Source organism: Physeter macrocephalus, unplaced genomic scaffold (genome assembly GCF_002837175.3).
Source record: "Physeter macrocephalus isolate SW-GA unplaced genomic scaffold, ASM283717v5 random_320, whole genome shotgun sequence".
Lineage (NCBI taxonomy): Eukaryota > Metazoa > Chordata > Mammalia > Artiodactyla > Physeteridae > Physeter > Physeter macrocephalus.
In genome coordinates this window covers 30327-52460 of record NW_021145621.1, presented here as the reverse complement: position 1 = coordinate 52460, position 22134 = coordinate 30327, and the positions used below count along the sequence as shown (strand labels likewise).

Genomic DNA, 22134 nt, shown 5'->3' with positions numbered 1-22134 from the left:
CGCACACAGCCACACACCCACACAGTGTGACACTTGAGTAACACTGAGAAGGGGCTGCTCTGAGGCCCAGATGGGATCCACGGTTTTCCCCAGCCTTTGGAACATGGAGTCAGAATGAAACAGCCTCTCATTATAATCATCGTGATGGTTAACATTTGTTACAAGCATGTGCTTAACAGGTGGCAGCTGACTCCCGAGTCTGACAGAGTGCAGCTCTAACTGAGGACGCTAGAGAGAGCAAGGGCTTCGGAGCATCTGGACCTGGGTTCGCGTTCCAGCTCTGCTTCCCACCAGCTGGGAGGCTGTGGGCGAGGCCCCTTGCTTCCCTGGGCTTCCATTAAGTAGGCGAGCGGCACTCAGCATGCCACGGCGGAGGAGTCGGAGTCAGCGTCCTCTTTGTTTTCCACTGACGGCAGCGGGACCCCAAGGAGCTGGGCTCCACGCTCAGCCCAGCCCCAGGGGTGCAGGTCCTCCTCGGGCCGAGCCCTGGCCGAGCTCTGCGCTTCCCCACGCCCTCAGGCCAGGCATCTCCCCAACCCAGGACTCACAGCTGCATTCCCTGTGTGGTTTTCTCAGCTCTTGGAAATTTGGGGGGACTGGGGTGGGCCTGTCAGTTTACAGACCCTACACCTAGAAACCAGACTGCAGGGATCCCCCCAGCGACAGCAGAAGACACCCCACTGAAGCTGGGCCGCAGAGGAAGCCAAAGCAGAGCGTCGAAAACACCCACGTCCACACGAGTCCCCAGGGAGATACTGCTTCAGCGGGTCTGGCTGGGGCACTGGACCGCAGACCACACCGAGGGGCAAGGGTTGGAGTGTCGTCCTGTAAGCCCCAGCGATCAGGCTAAGATCCTGGACTTGGCATCAAAAGCTGAGTGACCCTGGCTAAGTTTCCAGCTCCCTGAACCTTCTTTCCTCATCAGTAAAATCACCCCAGCGATGGTAGCATCTGTCCTGAGAACCTCACGAACAGCTGGGGTGGAAACATGGACTGTGGGGTCACAGACACGGAGGCCAGGCCCATCCCGGCCACTCATCGGCTGCAGGAGCTTGGACCATCTCCGCCAACCTCGCTCTTCTTATCCAAGAACTGGGCATAGTGAGTCGTGCCTTAAAGAGCATCGTCATGGTAACAAGTAGTGTGCGCGGGTCAAAGAAGAGGGGTCACGTCTGTTTAGGCAGGAGGGGGCCGTAAAGGAGGTGTTCTTTTATTTTCACTTAGAAAGAGGGTTTCCACTTCGGAGATGGGAAGGGAGGCATTTGGGGCAGAGGAAGCAGCCAGACCGAAGGTGTGGAGGTGGTGGGTGGTGGGAATTAGAACACATCTATCACCAAGGACAGGAGTGGGAGCGTCATACCATAAATGTAGTGGCGGTGGCTGCCATCCCCCGGGCCTTCACCCAAGCCCAGCACTGCGCTCAGCCCTCTGCACAAGGGGTCACATTTAATCCACCCGGGGACCCTGGGCCCTGGGAGTGTAACTGGTCTGTTCTGCACGTGAGGACACAGGTTCAGAGAGGTGGGTTTGCTTGCATGAGACCACACAGCTCAAAAGTGCCAGAAGTGAGATTCGGCCCTGCGTCTGTGAGACCACGGAGGTCCCCCTTCCACCACTACTAGCACTGCGGCCACAGGGAACGGTCCGTGCGGGACACCCCATGCCGTGAGGGGCGCTGGAGGTGGCAAAGCCTAGGGGGCTAGAAGTCACTGGGTGCAAACAGACCCAGGGGGGGCTGCAGGAGAGGGGCTTCCAGGGGGAGGCCGGGGAGCCTGAAGTTACAGGCAGAAAGAGACAGGTCGGGGAGACACAGTGACACTTTGTCCTCTTGACAGTTTGGGCTGCTCTGGGCACCTATCCCAGACGTCAGGCTCCATGGTCCTTTCGCCTTCCCTCTGGGCCTGGCCCCACTGACTCCCCACCCTGCTTGTGGCCCACCCAGGGACGCTGTCCAGGGAAGGGACCATCACCCAAGTGGGGCAGTGCAGGGCCGCATGGAGTCTGCTATGCAGCCTGGATGGTTTGGTCACCATTACAGATGGTGCCAGATGGGCCTGGCAGCTGGCAGGTGTCCCAGCCAGGAGCTGGCCCAGGAAGCCATACTGCCAGGGAGTTCAGGCTCATGTCCATTCATCTAACAGATAGATAGCCAGGACCTACTATGCTCTGGGCTGGGCTCGGTGCTGGAGGTACAGAGGGAAGAATGTGGGCACCACCCTGCCCTGCAGAGCTCGATATGGGGTGGGGGAAGAGGCGTAAGTAATCCAAGGAGGACGTGTGTGAGCACATACGGTCATCATTTACCTCCAGTGTGGTGCTGCTAGGATGCTCGCTTCACAGCTGGGAAAACTGAGGTTCAGAGATGGTAAGCCCCTTGTCCGATGTCTCAGCGTCAGTAAACGGCAGAGCCAAGGTTTGAACCCAGGTCTGCCACACTCCAGAGCCCTTACCTGGTTTGAGCAGGCAGAAGAGGGGTGGGAGACCTTCTAGCCAAGGGGCCAAGCTTGAGGGAAGCCGCAGGGGCTGTTCTGTCCCTTGTCCAGAGCCCGCTGTGCCTGCTGCTGTCCCCTGTCCCACCTACCCTCTCGGGGGCTGAAGGAAACAGACAAAATTGTGCCCACTTTGCAAATAAGGCCCTGCAGCATTTTTAAGGACTTGCTGAGGACCCCAGAGCTCAGTCTCCCTGAGTCCTGGCAAAACCAGGAGAAGTGACAGTTTGCACAGCAGCGCAGGTCCCCAGCTAAAGAGCTAAAAGGCAGGGCTGGATTTGGGAGTGTATCTGATAAAGGGGTGTCCGGCCCTGTCGTACTGTCACTCCCCCTGACCCCTCACACAGGTTGGGGGCTGTGCCTGTCTGACCCTCCAGTGTATTCCATTACAGCTTTAGCCTCATGCATTCCTCCCTCCTTACAGAGGTTTATTAAGACACCCCGTCATAGAACTACCCCTGCTTCCTTGAACCTTCCCCAAAGCACCTGACGCGAGCCCAAATCCTCTAGGTCCTTTCTAACACCCTGTTCCTGAAACACCCCGCGGCTCTCTGTATTGTGTGCTCTCTCGTTGCAACAGGACAGTCGATCCGACTTTGCTCAACTACGGGTGTGGGCGTGTTCTTAGAGGTCTTTAGGTGGAGGTCACTGTAAGTTGGAGACCCAAAAATGTCCCCCTGAACAAAGCGTTTGCCTCAACTAAATGTAGCACTGCAGGGAGGGGAGCAGGACCTGGTCCCTAGCACAGCAGGAAACAGCCTTAGAGGGAGCTGAGAGGAAAACAAGCCCAAGGAAGTGGCTTCCAGAACTATAGCCCTTGCCCCTAGGAGACCCGCTTGCTGGCGAGAGGAGGGGTGGATGATGGAGGCAGAGGCTGGAGGTGGGCTGGGGGCGGGAGGTGTCACACCACTTCTCACTGGCTTTAATCTTAACTTTGCATGTTTTAATGTGAAATGTAATTACAGATTCTAAATTCTGCTGGTGAGCTCATCAGGGCTGACTGATCAATTGGTCAGACTTACAAATGTTTGGGTCTCAAAGATCTATGACCCTGGTGTGTCGTCTCAAAGCCCTGAGAAATCCCTGTCCTGCTGGTTTGCTCTCTTGGGGAGCTGTAGGGTTAGGAGAACCCTTGGGCAGCCTGAAGACCCATACCTACCTCTGAGGTCCCCACCCTTTTGAAATCTGTGAGGGATTTGGCCCAGGAATTCAGAAACGTCAAATACACATTATTTATTACATTACCTCCTTAGGAAGCCATGGCAGACATTACTAATGGATTACCAAACTCCTTCCTGCTGAATGGGATCCAGCTTCAGGCTCCTTACCACAGCCCTTTAGGCAGCCACTACCAATCAGTTGGAATGGGCATTTCTTAACCATCCCTGGGATAAGCCCTGTCTCAGCAGAACAGAGTTGGGAAAGGAAGCTGGATTCTGATCTAGGAAGCCCAGGTTGAGCGCTGGTTTTTCCACTTGCTGACTACGGCACATAGGATTCATTACTCTACCCGATGGGGTGCCAGTTTGTCCAGGTAAAGTTAGGGTGATAATCCAGAACAAAAATCCACATAAAATAATTAAATGTGGAAGTCCACTGTCTACTCTCAAATTCTGTACAAGTTAAAGATGCAGCAACCAACGGAGGAGAAAGAAGGATGCCAGCATCCTTAACATCCTGTGAAAAGCTGGTGTGATTACCCGCCGGGGGCATTTCAGTGGGGCTGCGATCATTTTTCTTCCCTCAGCTGTTGTCCTAGAATGGAAGCCAAGCGTCCACATTCAGGCTGCACAGGGGCTGCACTCCAAACAGCCAGCTGTCTCCAATAGAACGAACGCAGGGCACACTCTCCAGGCTTCTAATTTTTGGAGGGGCCCCATGGCTTTGGCTGCTGGTGGGCGCCCTCCCCTTGGGCTGTTCTCTTGGCTCCAAACATCCCAAGGGAGGTAGATGATTTATTATAGGCAGGGAAAGCCGTTGTCTGTTTCTTTACACTTTTTCAATCGTGTTTATTATACAAGTATGCCTCTGTCAAATCTAACCCAAATACATTGTAAAAAAAAAATTAGCAAATCCAAACAAAAATGTAAGTAAAAACCACCCAGTAATCCCACGATTTAGAGATAAGCATTATTAACATATAGAATGAATCCTTGCATCTTTTTTCTATGGTATATTTACACTCATGTTTCTTTTACGGGATTTGGATCATTCTATACCTATCATTTTATAATTTGGGTTTCTTTTTCCCCACTTAATAGATTGTGAACACTTTTCCATAGTAATAAATATATAGGCACCATCATTTTCAGTAGCTTTATGATATTCCTACAGTCCCTTATTGTTAAATATTTCTTCTTTAATAATAAGCTCCCTATTGTTGGACATTTGTTTCCAGTTTTTCTCTGTAATGAGCAGCATGCACTGAAAAGAAAAAAAAAAACCCTATGACTCCACTGATGAATCTATTTCCTTCCGAGAAATTCTCAGACACGGAATTGCTGGGCCAGAAGGACGCACATTTCCAGGACTTGGATAGGCATTGCCAGATTGCCCTCCTGAGAGGTCGTACCTAACTCCACCCACCACGGTGGAGTCAGCGTTTCTCTCTCCCCGCTGACACCTGCAGGTGGAGATCCACAGGCTTAGAACTCACTCCAGCTGTCAGTCCTGCAGCCGGACCCCTGAGGGCTGCAGGAATCAAGTTCCTCCCCTTCCATGCCCCACCCCAAAGCGCCTGAGAGAGCCCGTCTGCCAGGCAAGGCCAGGGTCCCGATGCCACCCTGTGCGGCCACCCGCAGACCCTGACCTCCTCCCCTTCCACGCAGGTGCCTGATGTCTCTCCTTGAGGCCTGTAGCCCACACCTCATGACGGGACAGCGAGCTTCTGAGTTATCGGCAGCCTTATTTCCCCCTACAGCTCCTACGGAGTTAACAGATGTACGCACGTCTGAGGCAGTCATGCGGCAAGAGACTTTGGGGCCAATCCTTCCCGTTTTGACAGTGTGTAATCGAGGTGAAGCCATAAATTTTATAAACAAGAATAAACGACCCTCAGCAACATATGTCTGCTCGACCCTTCCAAGGTGATCGTAAATAAAGGCACCTGCTCACTGGGGAGGGACGTGGCCACTGCAGATGGCCGGAGACAAGGGCCAAGGGTCTGTGCCTTGGGAGCAGCTGGTGCGGGGAGGACCCCCAGGTCCTGGGTCAGCTGGACGCCTTTCTGCCATTTATTCAATCCCTTCCCCAGGCTGCCTTTGCCCTGGTGCACGCTGAGCTGACCTGCTGCTCACCCTTCCTCAGAGAGGTAGCTTGTAGCGGGGCCCTCCCGGGTTTAGGTCCCCTCTTCTCCTCCTCTGCCCCAGTTATTTGTCAATCATGTCCTCTGTCCCAAGAGGGCCCCTTGCGGGAATCCGAAGACCAGGCTCTGCTGCTGCCCGCAGGGAGTCCCCGGGCACTGATCCTTTTTGGCTCTTGCTGTTCCGTGACCGGGTCACCTCGGCCTGTTGCTCCTGGAGCCACATCCCCCTGGGCTGGGCTGGCCTGGCTCAGGACCCTCTGGAGGCCCCCATCTCCCACCGGCTCAGGAAATCTAAACAAGCCACAGGTGCTGCTCCCGGTCCCGTGCGCTTCACCTGGGCCTGAGCTATTTGAAAGTGCTTTGAAAGAGGAAAAAACCTGATTCAAAAATAGCTACATTTTATTTCTGTGGAGCTGCTGCCGTGTGCCAGGCCCATGGATGTATTTCCTGAACACTTGGAAGTTGGTATCATTGTCCCCAAAAATAAAAGTTGAAGATTGAGGCTCAAGTGGTTACAGATTCCCTCAAGGTGACTCAGCTAGGAAGTGACAGAGCTGGAACTTGATTTCAAATAATAATAATAATCAAAATGATAATAGCTAACATGAGACGGGGGAGCATGCTAAGCCTTTGAAACATTGCCTCGTTAAACTCTGCCAGTGGTCCTGTGGGGTGGATATGATTTTCATTCCCATTTTACAGATGAAGAAGCAAGTCCAAGGCAGATGGAACGACTTGCCCAGAGTCGTGATGCTAGGAAGTAACAGAGCTGGTCTTGGACCCAAGTCTGCCTGAAGCTGAGGCCCATGCCGAGCGTTCGACTGCTGCCCGCACTCCAGTGCTCCTCACACCACAAGCCTGGGGCTCCGCAGAGCCAGAAGTGAGGCCGCTGGAGCAGGCAGCCCTGTGCGCGGATTCACTCCTGAAGTGGGTGCTGCACTGGGGAACTGGGAGCAGGGCTTCTTCCCCGGGGCTTCCACGGGTTGTACGCAGACCGTGAACACGTGTCTTTGTGTCTGTCTAGGGAGAGGATGCACAGAGCCTTCATCAGAAGTTTGTGAATCCGTGGAGTGGGAGAGCACCGGGACACCCCCAGAGTTCCTGGGTGTCCCCCAACCTTCCAAATCCTGGTGTCCCCAACCAGCTCATCTCCTGCCACTGCTTGCGTCCAAGCACTGTCTTCCACGATGGACTCCGGAGAAGGAAAGTGACAGGTCGAGGCAAATGAACACTGCACCCTGGCTGGGCTGCAAAGGGGGCCTCAGTCCTCTCCCTAAGCAAGGTGGGACCAGCCTGGGTCCAGTATCGCCAGTGGGCCTGGTCTGAAGGGAGGGGTGAGCCACAAATCCTCCCAAGGCACTGATTTATGTAGCATTCATGTGGAATTTATTACACAAAGGATCTTATTCAATTAAACTTGAAATGCGTCTGGATTCTTAAAGTTTCAGTAGTGATAACTGGGACAGAGGGATAATAAAACTGTATGGGTTGTTGGAGGAAGGTGTGAGGGTGGGGTGGGGGGAGATGAGGGTGACATTGCAGCTGATGGGGGATTTGGTACCGGGGACTTTTGTCATTGGGATGTTACAAGTTCGGGTTGTGAAAATTACTCGGTGAAAAATGCACATTAACAATAGCCATAAAGTATCAGTTAAGGGAAAGTAGGTTGAGAAATGAGACAGCAGAATCTATTAGTGCCTGACATTGTTCTCAGCGGCCCAGGGCGTGATTAAAATGACTGTCAAGTGGCAGCGGGGGGAGGGGCACTCGGCCGGGAGTCACAGGGCCGCGTCCCTGGCCCACATCTTGGCACTGACTCCCTGACACAAGCTGGTTCGCAAGTCTGTTTCCCCCCTCCTGCCATAGACAGTGCCTCCCTCGGGGTTGCTGTGAGGTTTCAATGCGATGATGTCTGTGGAGCCCCTGGCCTGGGGCCCGGCATGTCAAGCCCTTCGGCAATGCTGGCTGGTGGGCTTCTCGCCGCTGGAATATCCAACCACCTCTGACTGTGGCCCTAAATACGATCCTGAGAGCCAGACCTGGACCAGGGAGAGACAGGTGGAGCACTTTCTTGGGTGCAAAATGTACGGGAACACCCCCAAATCCAGGAAGCGAGAGAAATAACTTTCATGCAATTTTTTTTTTTTACAGAATTTATTCCACTGCACTATTTTTTTTTAGGATTTTTTTTTTGGATGTGGACCATTTTAAAAATCTTTATTGAATTTGTTCCAATATTGCTTCTGTTTTATGTTTTTGGTTTTTTTGGCCGCAAGATATTTGGGACCTTAGCTCCCTGACCAGGGATCGAACCCACACCCCCTGCATCGGAAGGTGAAGTCTTAACCACTGGACCGCCAGGGAAGTCCCTCACCACGATATTTTTAAAAATCAAATTTAGGCAAAACCAAAATCTATGCTCGACAAGGTATCACCATTATAAATAAAAACAGCCTGCCGTTTCTCTCCCGACCCGCATTGCTGTGTGATGCGGACAACCATTTACGAGGGTTGACAGCGGTTGCAAAGGGGCTCTATATACAGTCATGTGTTTCGATCACGGAGCTTTCATTAACTTTTCCCACTGGGCTCGAGGCCGGGGAGGATGTTTTGCTAAGTGTGCGGGGGTGAACATATTTTTCCTTTTGCTTCCAGCTCCCACATGGCTATGTAAGGCACAGCAGAGGAGTGAAAGTTTCAAACTGACGCCATCCCCTGGGCGAGCCACTCCCCAGCAGGATCTAGCCACTTGACGGATTTGCTGTGAGCTCTTGGAACATAACCCTCCCCGGTCCAGCCTGAGTGCCTGCCCGACAGTGAACCGCCTTTAGCCTGTTCTGTCATGTTCTCAGTTCTGTTCACGCAGGCCGAGTGCCCACCATGCACCAGACCTGGCGCCAACTGCTGGCCGGGGCCACTCCCTGGAGGGTTTTCGCTTTCACTCATGGTCACCTGCACCTCGGCCACTTTGCCCAAGTCCAGGAACGAAAAGACCCAGAAGGGAAGAGATAAGGATGTTCCTCCAGCAAAATGAGCAGGTAAGGTGGTTAAGAACGAAAGCAAAAGCTAGCACAAAACTCATCATTTTAATGTTTCCTAACTGCTGGCAAGGATGGCTGGGGGGACCAGACTTCCGAGCTTCAGGCTAATACATGATGGCTGGATGGAGTTCACTGGGCGTTTCCACCCTGACAGTGAGAGCCTGCCCTTCCCAAGTTGTTTCCTGCAAATAGTGGCGTGGAATCTTCAGGTTCTCAGGGCTGCCTCCTCGCCCTTCATAAATATCCCCCTTCCCAAGGACACAGCTGGCACTGGCAGGGTCACCTCACAGCGGGAGGGAGCAGCAGTGACAACTGAAATAAAATACAGCTGTGGCCTGGATCTCAGAGGCATAAACCAGCCACGTGCAACATCAGAGAAGTCGGTCTGGTCTGCGTCAGCCTTGCTGGAAACATAAGAGCTTACAGTCTGAAGCTGAACGCAGTTCACCTCTGACCCTGGACGCCACCTGCCCGAGCAGGACATGCCCTCCTTAAAGTGGTGGTGTTCCTCTCCCCGGGATGTCTGTCCCTTAATGGAGGAAGGCTCCCCTTTAGAGAAGATTCTCCGGGCTACACCCTCGCCACACACACACTTCAGTCCAAGTGTTTCCAAGGCCTCGCCTGTCAATATGCAGCCGTCCTTCCCCCTTGATGAGTGGCTCAGAGGTGACTAAACTCCAAATCCTGTCTGCCTTCCTCTTTATAAATGACATTTTAAAGCCCCTTTGGCACAGGTAAATCACAATTACATTTCCAAGGGCCTCTGGTACCATTCCAAATCCTTGGACAGCCAGAGCTGCCAGTGGAGGGCATCTCTCTCTCTCTCTCTCTCTCTCTCTGTCACTCACACCCCCACACACCCCCACACCCCCCCCCACACCCCCCCCCCCACACACCCCTCAACACACACACACACACACACACACACACACCTCTCAACACACACCCCCCCACACACACCCCTCAACACATACACCTCAAGCCTCTCTCACACACACACACACACACCCCTCAACACATACACCTCAAGCCTTTCTCACACACACACACACACACACACACACACACACACACACACACACACACACACACACACACACACACACACCCTCAAGCCTTTCCCACTTTTATTCTTTTTTCTTCATGGCTCCTCAGTGAAGGAATCACTTTATCTTTCTTTCCTGCAACACTGCGTTTATCCCCACCTCCTGGAAGGCTGAGGAGAGCCCAGGGGAGGGGGGCAGAATTCTCCACCGGCCTCAGCTCCTGAAGGAAGTGGCGGGGCTCTGAGAGGAAGCTGAGTCTGGACAAAAGACCAGCTTCTGGCCCCTCTGGGTGAGATCTTCAGGAATCAGGACATGAGGGCAAAGTCTTCCTTTCCCGTTGTCACTGTGGAGGAGTCTGCAAAGCTCCCTTTTTCCATTATTTCCAAGCGCCTCAGGCACGGACCGACAAGTCATTTTTCTTGTATATCTTTTCTGGATTCCCCTCCTTCATGGCTGTGTATCTGGCTAACGTGAAGAGATAGTCACTGAGTCTGGAGGGGCAGAAGAAGGCAAATGGAATGATCTGAAATGAGAGATCAATGCTAACAGGGTCGTCCCTATATTAGCCTTCAAGGAGGAAATATCAGTCACGTGCCCCAGGAGCATCGGGTGGGACAGCGGGTGCTCAGCCACCCTGGGCCTGATGGATGGCGCTCCAGGCCAGCTTCCTGAGAGCCCAGCGCCCGACTCTGGCGCCAGGGCCGGGGCGGCTCCTGCAGGATGAGGCCACTACCCTGTCTGACCTCACAGGGCTGGTGACTTTGGGCCACTCCCTGGTTTCGCACCTTGCAGTGAACAGGACTGGTGCCTCCCAAACTGGGGTGTGCACACAAGCCAGCTGGGGTCCTGGTGACATGCAGGATCAGATTCTGATTCAGGAGGACTGGCTGGGCCAGGCCCAGGATTTGGCAGGTCTGAACTGTGCCCAGGTGATTCTGGTGCTGCTGGTCTACTCTGAGTAGAGGGAGCCTAGAGAAGGCTTCTCGGCCTCGGCACAGTGACATTCGGGATCATTCCTTGTGGCTGGGTGATTCTTCGTGGCAGGAAGAGGGGGCTGTTGTGTGCGTCATAGGACACTGGGCAGCACCCCTGGCCCCCAACCACTTGTCTCCAGACATTGCCAGACATCCTGGTTGAGAAGCACTGGCCTGGAATGTTCTAGTGGGCTCGACCCTAGTGCCCCTCTCCCTTCTTCCTTTGACCCAGCGGTGATGGGGCCTCTGGGCAGGGGTGGGTGGGGAGGGAAACAGGAGAGGAAACAGCGAGCCTGCCCCTAAGGGGCTGGCAGTTAGTTTGTGAAGCTGCCCTGTGCTCTCCCTTGTTTCCATGCCGCATTGACCCCACCCTCCTCTTCTCTCCCTGCCCCAACCCCACCCCCTGAGGCCAGCTCCATGCCACATCCTGCTGGAACCTTCCCTGACCCATGCCCCCTCCTGGAACCATGCCCCCCTCCTCCTGATGCCTGGCTGTCTCTCTGGGAGTCGGGTGGGGGACTGGGCAGTGGAAGAGACTCTGCTCTGGGTGATACCCCCGCCGCCGCAGAGCTGTCATATGCTGGTTCCTCATCTACGCGGTGATGCCTTCCTTGCTAAGAGAACGAACTGGCTTGGCCCACACAACTTACACGGCTGGAAGGCTCCCCAGGATCACTACTGTGACATGAACAGAACGGTCCTCACTCCCCTCAGGCCCACTCCCCTCCCAGGAGGAAAGGAGCTGCTCAGGACCATCAAAGCCCAGGCCATGCCCTGGGGGAGGAGTGACCACATTAAGGGGCCAGACCCTGGCTGTGAGGTCACTTTCTGGACCCCAGGCAACTCCTGGGGTCCCTCAGCTCTCAGCCCTGGCCTGGCCCACGGTGGAGCCGCACGAGCCAGGGCTGGAGCCACGAAGTGCCTACTTTTTCAGAAAGACTCTCCAGATCCCATCTGAGTACCTGTTTAAGAACTTGGCCACGTTTGCATCCGTCTCACCGGACTGGACAAGAGGCACCACGCTAGAAGGGGAGGAAACACAGCATCACACTACGTTACGGGCTCAACACTCTTGGGGGCAGGAGCTGCGTCCTGAGCCAGCATTTCACTCCCGCTGCAGCCTCGCCAGTCTGTGTGCAGACACTCTAGATGGTGCTGTCTGCTAAGCGCCAACGAGCTGGCAGCCCCTCCATGCACGTCGCCTCTGCTACATAACCCCTGCCAGGACGTGCTCGCCCCAAACCGAGACCCCAGGTTTGTGTCTCCTGCCACAGGGGCTTTGTCACCTGGGCACGGGTTTGGTGTCTTCAGGACCCCTCTGCTCAGCCATTCCCTGATGTTGGGCCTTTGGGTTGTTTCCAATTTTTTGCTACTATGAGCACTGCTGATGTGGACAGCTTTGTACAAATGACTTTTTTCCTTTTGAAGCTGAAGCTCTTTTGTGACTCTGCGTCACTTTAGGAACCACTTGTCCCCAAGGGCCTTTCATGAAAAGTGAAATCTTTATGACATGGGGCTATGGACAGAGCTCAGGTATGGAGCAGACACACCTGGGCTCAAATCCAGACTCTGCCATGGACCACCCAGGTGACCCTGGCCACGGTGTCACCTCTGAGCCCCAGCGTCCTGACTCCAGTGGAGTGGGGGCTGCCACCACCTCTCTCCCAAGGTTACCACAAGGAATCGATGAAATAATGGATACAAAGTGCCCAGCACGGTCCTGCCAGTTGTATAGAGCAGGGCTTTATTCCCATTTCTCTGTAAAGCTGGGTGGCAGCCAGGCCTATGAGTGGTGTAAATGGAGATGTTGCAATTACTATTTTAAAGTTTGCTTGAAAAGGCTGTCAGGAGCTTCTGGCGGGGGGCTGGGGGTGTCCCCTCCTCTCCTGACTCTGAGTTGGGGGATTAGGGTAGCAGGTGGCTGGTCTGGGCCCTTCTCCACCCAGCAGCCAGCACGTCATCCCATGGCCTAAAACCCATCAGTGGCTCGCAGGATAAAGGCTCTCAGGATAAGTGCAGAGCTCTCGGGGCGCACGAGGCTCTGCCCGGCCTGGCCTCAGCTCAGCCTCTAGCCTCATCATGCCTCACGCCCCTCACTCTGGACCAGACACTCGGCGTCCTTTGTTTGTGTTGCATGCAGACTGCCGCCTCTGCCCTTGCTGTCCCCTCACCCCGGGCACTCTGTCCACTGTGCCCCCAGGTACCCCCCATGCCCAGTCCCAAGCTGGGTCACTCTGGTGCCAAGTACCCTCCCTCATAGCTCTTATCATGGTGTGGAGCTTTTCAAGCCTTTCTGCTCAGCTGAGACCACCCCCACCATTTAAATTAACCCCAGGAGCGGGGAGTCTTCACTGACTACGCACCTGAATTTCATACCACGTGAGTGTTATTATAGTTACAAATAATCACCTAGACCCGCTGGGGAGCTGCCTGCTTCTGCACAAGCTCTGATCCCGATGTGCTGTCCCCCCCTCCCCGCCGTCAGGATCACTGTCTCTCTGCCCAGGCCCCGCTCCCTCGGCCCCCGCACCCCAGTACCGTCTCTCAGCTCGGCGGCACACGGCCCGACAGAAATGCAGTGCGGAGCTGCTCTTGCCTCCGGACTGAAAGGAGAAAGTGGGTGTTGGCTGGAAGGGCGGGGGGAGGGTGCCCACTGCAGGCAGGGAGCGGAGGGACACACAGGCCCCGCCCACAATGGGCAGAATTCCGTCTCCAGGGGCCCTGCCGGCGGCACACCCACTGGGTACCCCTCTCCAAAGCAGGCAGGGCTGGGGAGGGAGCCGTGACGGTCTGGAGGGGACTTGGGGGCTGGGGGAAAGCTTCTGTCGCTGTTAAAAATTAAAACGGGGTGGGGCCGAATCCCCGCCTGTGTGTTTTGGTCAACACACTGGCCCGCGGCCACCCCCAGGTTGAGGCAGCCCAGTACCTACAGGCAGGATGAAAGCCGTGAGTGGGGGCAGCCGGCTGGAGTATCTGTCGATCCACTGCTCCAGCTCCAGGATGGGCCCTGCCTCGAACGTGGCGTGTTCTGTGGAGCCGAGGAGAAGGACATGGCCGTGAGGCCACTGCCCCAGGATCACAAGGAGCCCACCCCGTCCCTTCCGCCTGGAGGCCCGCAGACCATTCCACTGGCTCAGAGGGACCTTCCGTCTCAGGCTGCACAGGCCAGGTTGACAGGGGTCCCAGGCGACACCCAGGAGCGAGTCATTCCCCCCGCCCACGGGCCCAGGCCCCTGGGGCCCTCTGAGCACACACAGTGGGTTCAGGAGAGAATTACTTAAGTGAGCCTCCCTGGCTGAGGAGCGCGGTGTTGCCAGGGCAGAGCCGACGTCCTGCAGGGAGCACTGGATCTGGGGAGGAACGGAGGCGTGGGTGAAGACCCTGTCACGCAGGCCAAGCGGGGGTCTCATGCGTCCACGTGCAGGGGCGGCCTGCCGGGGGCTGTCAGATCTCGAAGGAGCCGGCATTTAAAGGCTAATCAGCAAACTCTGAACCTGCAGCACAGCACATCTGCCCTGCTGGGAGGGGCCCTGGCTCCCTTGGAACGCCTGGGTGACGCAGACGGGGAGTGTCAAGCGCCCAGGGATAGTCAGGAGGAATCTTCTCACCCCGACCCTCCTCTCCCATGTGCCGGGCCCTTCGAGGTCTTTTTCTTTTCTCTAAACTGACAGCCTTGGTTTTCTAACCTATAACACTTGGGCAGAGACCCAAGTTGACAGTGCTTTTTAAACTATACAGGACAGGGCTGTGCCCTCTGGTGAGACAGCCAACGTGGCAGTGTGCCGGGAGCAGGACACAGGCAGTGAGAGTAGACGGTGCCCACCCGGGAGTGGACTGGAACCCTCTTGAGCTGCCGAGCAGCAGACTCTGGGTAAGTTACTTGACCTCGTGGTGTCTCTGTGGCTTCCAATGGATGGAAAGGGGCGTCACAGTACTACCCCACTGCCGGCGACCTGCAGCGTTTACCCCGGGGGCTGGAGAGAGGTGGCCCCAGTCTGGGAATCCGATCCTAGCCCCGCTGATTCCTGGCTGTGCGGCCTTGGGCTGAGCCTCGGTTTTGTCCTCTGTAAAACGTGAAGGCTGGCCTCCACCTCATGGGCTTCTGCAGGGAGAGCCGGGAACAGGCTGCCTGGCCTGCCATAGGCCCGGAGCAGCCCCCGGGGGCCAGGCGGGGCACCCAGCTGAACAAGTCACAGTCTACGCCCTTGGGGCGCCCAGGCCACACTCGTGGTGATGCTTGCCTTTAGAGGCAGAAGCACAGGAGCTGCGGAAGCCTGGGAGAGGCACCAGCTGGAGGCAGGGGTGGCCAGGGAAGGCCCCGGAGGAGGTGATGTTGAAACTGTTACCCAAAGGATGTGGTCTAAAGCAAGGGAGGGGCTCATCACGCCATTGACCCCCTCTTCCCTCTGCAAACCCCGCTCAGAGGTGAGCACGGCAGACAGAAACGACCACTGTAGACGCCAGCAATTCCTCATTATGAGGCTGAAGACCGGTCTCCCTCATACAGGAGGTGCCTCATTCATAGAATGTTCCAGCAGTTTAGGCCTCCCATCTTTCTGCAGCCCCTCACTACCCTGTGTCTGTTCCCAGGGGCCCCAGTGGGCTCCAGCCTGGCCTGGAGGACTGAAGCAGGCCGAGGGCTGACCCTCCAGGGAGCAGCTGACTCAGGTCAGCACGCAGACTAAAACCCCAGGTACATTCTCCATGTCCTGGGGGTGGTGGCCCTGCCTCTATTTCTGAAGTCCTCTCTGTGGGCCAGAGCCCCCGCTGCCTCTTAAGGATCAGAACAGTAATTCTAAGAACCCTACCATCCCCCCTGCCGAGGGCTAACCACAGCTGGGCCTTTCAAGTCTCTCAACCTCAGGGCCACTGACACTTTGGCCCAGGTCATCCTGTGTCACGGGGGCTGTCCTGTGCATTGTAGGACGTTTAGCTGCATCCCTGCCTCTACACGCTAGATCCCAGTAGCACCTCCACCTCCAGTGTGACAACTTAAAACATCTCCAGACGTTGCCCTGTGTCCCCCGAGGGGCAGAACTGCCCCGGGCTGAGACCACTGCCCTTCACATTTCCCTCTGAGGGCAAACCTCACCACTCGCCTGTGAGGGAGGGTTATCTCCGTGTGTCCCCATCTTACAGATGAAGAAACTGAGGCTCACAGAGGGTAAGTGGACTAGTCCCAGGCGACGCAGAAAGGAAGTGATGGTCAGTTGGCAAATCCAGTTATGGCCACCAGGCCTCGGGGTTGAAAAACCCCAGCTCGGGGTGAGACGATGTTACTCACTTTCTGAAGCTCTTCCACAAACGGGTGGCCCTTTTCTGCAATTAATTCCATAGCAAACCTGTGAGGAAGAAGGAAAAAGAATTTGCCTCGAATATAACATCCCCAGGCCCTGTCTTGCTGGAAGGCAATACATTCTCAGGGGATTGGCCATTTTGGTAATTGAGCTATCACAGGAAGGCGGTTATTTTCTTGCTGACATTGAGAACATCATAACCTTCCGTGTGGTTGGGGGTATTTGTTTTTCGCCGCTCATCCAGCCAACAACTCCTCTTTCAGCGCCTACTCTGGCCAGGTCCAGGTGATTCAGTATTAACAGAGGTGACACAGGCCCCGTTAGGCAGGACAGGGAGATGTGAATCAGATGTCACACGACTGACAGTGAAGTTGCAAACTCAGGTCAGTGCTCTGAAGGAAAGGGTGAGAGTCCTGGGGTATTTGGCCTTGATTAGGGTTCAGGGAGGGCTTCCTGGAGGAAGCGATGCTGGAGGTGGGACTTTGAAAGCTGAGTAGGAGTTCGCTGGTAAGGCTGGGTGGGGCAGGAAAATCAAAGTGCCCCCGATGCAGGTCAGGACTGTGGCCCTGGCCTCCCTCAGAACACTGCACCCTCTTCTGTACAGTCAGGGTCCTGGCCGGACAGTGGTGTGTTTGAAGGGTTCCTGGAGAAAAGCTTCATGAAGGGACTACTGACAGAGTGGGAAGGCTTATGGGAACTGCGGATGGATGGCAGAGATGAGCAAAAGCAAGAGCCTGAAGGGGCAAGGGAGGGTCAAAGGTGCTACCAACCCTGGAGAGAGCTGCATTCTGGGCAGAGGCCACCGCCAGGAGCTGGGCAGCTGGGAGAAAGCAGTGGAGAGCCCCACGACTGCCAGAGCCACACAGGGCTGGGGGCGGGGTCACACATACCGCCAACCCCTCTCACCCTTGTCTGATCTCCTGCTGGTGCTGCCCGTTGGTTGGACCAACTCTAAAGCCAGAGGACAAGGGAATCGGGGTGAGACCATCTCCAGGCCAGCCTCCCAGGCACAGGAGAATGGCTTTGAAAGGGCAAAAGAAGAACTACTGTGCATCTTCTAGCCCATCTTACAATCAGAACTAAATAAGCACACACGTAAGCTGTCCGGCGTTGGTCTCCCCCTCTGGACGGTGAGGAGGGGGCGTATGCCTCAGGCCTGGCACATTGGAGATGCTCGGGAATATGTGCTCGCCGAGGATGTTCCCACGACAGAGGCCAGCGGGAGGCCGTTCCCCATGCTCGCTCCATCCCTGCTCCCACCACTTGTGGCTGCCCCTCCAGCGTCTGTCTGCTCCGCCCCGCCCGCTGCACCGCACCCCGCAGACCGCAGGCTCCATGAAGGCAGGGCTGAGGCTCCCCGCTCAGCAGAGCCTGGCACATGCAGATGCTCCGCCAACATCTGAGGACGGAAGAATCCACAACTGAGCTGTGGCCAGTCCCCTGCTCCATGTCACCTGAGGGATGATGGCCTGCTGATTTGCTAATTCTAAACAGCCGATGCTAGAACCCGCCTTCCCGCCTCTCTGCCCGCTTCACCTTGTGTGCACTTCCCCCTCGCCATACCCTTCCCACACACACCAAGGGGTCTGCCCTCTCTCCTCTGCTGGCAGACTAGCTACATTGTCTTTCCTGAGAACCTCACTTAGGCCCATCACTGAGAAATGACAACCATGAACAGGTAAGTTTTAATAATTATGATGATAATAATAGCTAGCATTATGATTGGTGCTAGGTACTGTCCTAAGGGGGAAACATGGAGTTCTCTCATTACATCCTCACAAGAACCCAATGAGATTGGAAACTATTACTAGGATCATTTGACAGAATAGGAAACTGAGGCTGAGAGGTCAGGTGATTTGCCTGAAGTCACAGCCAGTCAGCAGTGGGAGAGAATTTGAACCCAGGTCTGTCTGATTACCATGATCTTCACCCACAAGGCTGAGTCAGAACTTGTGAACTAGTACTTATAATATCTGCAGCTCACGCTGCCAACAGCTTGCTAAGCATGGTGGCCTGAACTTTGTTCTCAAATATTTGCAGCCCCTCCCACCCCTGCTGCTGTCGCACGTGTCCACGTCCCTGGCTCTGGCCAATGAAATGTGAGCAGAGGTGGCATGTCACTTTGTGGAAGCTTTAAGAGCCAGCGTGGGCATCACCGCGATCTCTCTTCCCTCTGCCACAGTTACTGGTGTTGTTCTAGACAGAGGCTGTCCCACCAGCCCGGGACCCAGAGTGAAGGCCAGGCAGAGAAGAAACATACCCAACCCACAGTGGGCTTGAAGTGAGAGGATGAAATACGCCTTTGGTGGTTTAAGCCACGAAATGTGGGGGTTGTTTGTTACACCAGCATGGCCCGGCCGATCCTGACTACTTCCCCGAGTCCACCTTCTAAACTCTGGCTGTGTATATGCATGTTTAAAAAGTAAGCTTCACGAAAGGGATCATGTCTGATGCCCTGTGTACTGTGCTTGACTCACCTGTCACTAAGCACGTGCACCTCAATGGCACACACATACAAGCACAGTGAGGGAGCAGGGATGGAGGGGCGAGGCAGCATCACGCGGTGAGGGACGGAAGCCACAGGCCAAGGAAGGTTCATCGTGGGCTGGCAGCCTCTGGGACTGGCGGGCACTCTGGAGAGCTGCACATCAGTCATGCCCTCTAACGACCAACTCAAGCCCGACCTCAAGGCCGATCCCGTCCCCCTTACCCAATGGCTGAACTTAATTCATCTGTAGTTCCCACGGCTTCAAACACCTGGTCGTCTTTCGGTCTCCTTTCTCCAGTGAAGGTGCTGGAAAACCCTGTGAAAATGTTTTGCTGCCCAAATTAAAGAGATTTTTTCCTGATATGCTCTTTTAAAGCATTTTTCCACTTGAAGAATAACATATACAGAAAAGTGCTCGATTCGTAAGTGTACAAGTTGATGAATTGTTACTAACTGAAATAGACCTCTGTGATAAGCAACCAGATCAAGAAATAAAATATGAGCCTCACCCTAGAAGCCCCCATGTCCCCGCTTTCAGTCACTGCCCCCCTCCCCAGGGGTAACCACTGTCCTCACTTCTTTCCTGATATACTTTATTTATTTATTCTTGGCTGTGCTGCTTGGCTTGTGGGATTTTAGTTCCCTGACCAGGGACTGAACCCAGGTCCTCGGCAGTGAGAGCGTGGAGTCCTAACCACTGGACCGCCAGGGAATTCCGTCCCTGGAGTCTTTGGCTGGAGGGCATCAACACTGTCATCCCTTTGCATCTTTTCTTTTCTTATTGTGGTAACATAAACATAATGTAAAATTGGCCATTTTAACCATTTTTAAGTGTACAATGGCATTAAGTACATCTATGGATGTTTTTATCTTCTTACTACGTAAATATACCCCCAAAGCAATAAATACTGGTAATCTGCGTGGTTTTTTTTTTTCAGGGGGGCCATGCCACACAGCATGCGGGATCTTAGTTCCCCAACCAGGGATCAAACCCACGCCCCGTGCAGTGGAAGCGCCAAGTTCTAACCACTGGACCGCCAGGGAAGTCCACGCGTGGTTTAAAACTTTAGAAAATGGTATCATACTGATATGTTCTTCTGCATCTTTTTTTTCTGTACATTATGTTCTGGCATTTTTTTAAATTATCAAAGCAATATATGCTCATTACAAAATAAAGAATAGAATAAAAGTATGTACAGGAAACAATGAAAGCCCGTCTGTTCATTCCCCTGTCCCACAATTCAACCTCTCTCCCAGGTAACAGTCCAAGGTATAACCTTTCACAATGTTCTATGCATACCTGAACACACATATAAATACACACACACGCTTTTATCCTATGGATTTCAACTATTTGGATTGTTCTGTAACTTGCTTTTATCACTTAATATATCTTGGGCATCTTTCATTTCACATCAAATTTGGGTGATGCCTATTGAGATCTGTCACATACTTTTAATGTCTGCAAAGAATTTGGAAGAACTTTAAAATATATATATTTTAAAGCTATTATTTATTTAACTCTCATTCCAGAATTTTCCATCAATTTCTAGTGCCGCGTGGCATACAGGATCTTAGTTCCCTGACCAAGGATCGACCCATGCCCCCTGCAGTAGAAGCGTGGAGTCTTAACCAATGGACTGCCAGGGAAGTCCTAGAATTTGGAAGAACTTTAAGATGGAATCTGCCATGTGTTTCTTTGCATTTTCACCTGTCCCCACCCTACCTTTGTCTCCTGTTTTGGTGTAGATCTTGGGGAGCTTGGATGTCTTCGAGGAAGGCTGTGGCCTAAGGAGAAATAAACATCAAGAGATGATGAGTGGGGCTTCCCTGGTGGCGCAGTGGTTGCGCGTCCGCCTGCCGATGCAGGGGAACCGGGTTCGCGCCCCGGTCTGGGAGGATCCCACATGCCGCGGAGCGGCTGGGCCCGTGAGCCATGGCCGCTGAGCCTGCGCGTCCAGAGCCTGTGCTCCGCAACGGGAGAGGCCGCAGCAGAGGGAGGCCCGCATACCACAAAAAAAAAAAAAAAAAAAAAAAAAAAGAGATGATGAGTGAGAATGGCGTATACAGTGGGGCACGTCCTTCAGTGGGTCACAGTTTGCTACCCATATCCTCAGAGGCAGCACTTACCCCCTTCTGCTTGGATGTCTTGAAATCTTTTCCCTCCGTTCCTCTTAGGTTTAAGCCCTTTGTGGGCAAGTTCTGTGTCTTGCCACACCCGTATCTGCAGAATAGCTGATGTAGTGCATTGCTCAATGCAGACGCTCAATAAATATTGGCTGAAAGAATTTATCGATCACTTTCCATAGTCTCTGCACTGTGCTAAGTGAATTACAGGCATTATCTTCTTGAATTATCCCTGGACTCTTCCCAAGCACTACCTAGGATGTTCATTTTGTTTTTGAGGAATCTGTAGCTGACAGGATGAGACTCACCCTCCTAGGTCACCAAGGGAAGAAGTGGTAGGGCTGGGATTCTTGCCCAAGACTATCTTATTCGACACCCCAAAACTGTTACCTCTGCTCTACCAAGCCAGGAACTCTTGGAGGGAAAATACCCTGGGCCATTTCCATACTATAAAGCTTCAAGTATACTCCGAAATGGAGAATTGCCAAAACAGGTTTCGAAAACTGGCATTTTCAAATAGCAACACCTTTAATAAAGACCTCAACATTAAAATGTGACATTAGAAGGTTATTCAAAGGTTAAATTATTGGATCTGTGAAATAGATTAATCCATTATTAAGTCAGGTTCTGAGGTCCGGGAACGGCGTGCAAGTTTCAAGGTATATGATGACAGCCATCTTTAGACCGCGTTGGTGTATCTTGTGCCTTAAAGTATAAACTGCTTTGGAGAATTGAGGCCCCTCCTGATTGTGAGGCCAGGCAAGATGACCCTCTTGGCTCACATGGGATATGCCCTGTCCTGATGAATGCTGGGCTTCGTTTGGACTTGTCTTGTGCCAAGAAACCTTGGTCTCTGGCTTCCACGGAGCCCTCGTTGCCACGGTGACGTCACGACTAAAGAGTACGTCACCTGGCGATTGCTGCGGTGACCTCCCAGCGGTTTGACGTAATCACGGCGACAACATAACTCAGGGCAGGTGCCTGAGTTACCCTCCCAGCCAGGTACTCACCTGTCCCCGTCTTCCATGCCCTGGGGGCCGCGGCTCTGGAAACGGGGACACAATAGCTTGTGGGCGCCGAAGCACCCGCGCAAGCCAAAGCGACCTCCCAGGCCCCACACAGCCATGCTCCAGGGCTCTGGTACGGGGGTGACCCCGCCAGCTTCCCGTCCAGATCCCGGGGCGACTCCACCTACCTCCGGTCGCGCCACCCATCAGCCGCCATCTTCCATTGGTCCGTGGCTCTCTCCCCAGGGCGGGACACTCCCAGAGACTTGTTTCTCATTGGTTCACGGAAGGAGCTGGGCGGGGAAACCCGTGAGGACTTAGTTAGCAACAGCTATTGGCCAACGCTCAAGCCAATTGGTAA

General features: G+C 54.1%; 1 protein-coding gene and 2 long non-coding RNA genes across 4 annotated transcripts; 2 read left to right on the top strand and 1 right to left on the bottom strand.

Annotated features, from left to right (window-relative positions):
• Window positions 1-4877: 4877 nt before the first annotated feature.
• LOC114485022 (uncharacterized) lies at window positions 4878-7215 on the top strand. Its single transcript, XR_003678461.2, has 3 exons — window positions 4878-5575; window positions 6496-6720; window positions 6818-7215. It is a non-coding gene; the product is annotated as an uncharacterized lncRNA (long non-coding RNA).
• Window positions 7216-7968: 753 nt separating this feature from the next.
• Window positions 7969-18855, top strand: LOC114485021 (uncharacterized). Its single transcript, XR_003678460.2, has 3 exons — window positions 7969-8831; window positions 14593-14725; window positions 16756-18855. It is a non-coding gene; the product is annotated as an uncharacterized lncRNA (long non-coding RNA).
• MMAB (metabolism of cobalamin associated B) lies at window positions 9948-21950 on the bottom strand. 2 transcript variants are annotated; one of them, XM_007115586.4, is made up of 9 exons: window positions 21777-21949; window positions 20366-20427; window positions 18862-18955; window positions 16139-16196; window positions 14132-14204; window positions 13785-13882; window positions 13393-13457; window positions 11817-11876; window positions 9948-10371 (listed from the first exon to the last, which is right to left on the bottom strand). In XM_007115586.4, exons 1-9 carry the CDS (start codon window positions 21890-21892, stop codon window positions 10272-10274), a joined length of 726 nt encoding a protein of 241 aa, XP_007115648.1. In that variant the 5' UTR covers window positions 21893-21949; the 3' UTR covers window positions 9948-10271. The 2 variants fall into 2 exon arrangements, with proteins under 2 accessions (XP_007115648.1, XP_028341005.1); XM_028485204.2 differs by having other exon boundaries at window positions 10248-10371; window positions 13385-13457; window positions 21777-21950.
• Between the last annotated feature and the right edge of the window lie 184 nt (window positions 21951-22134).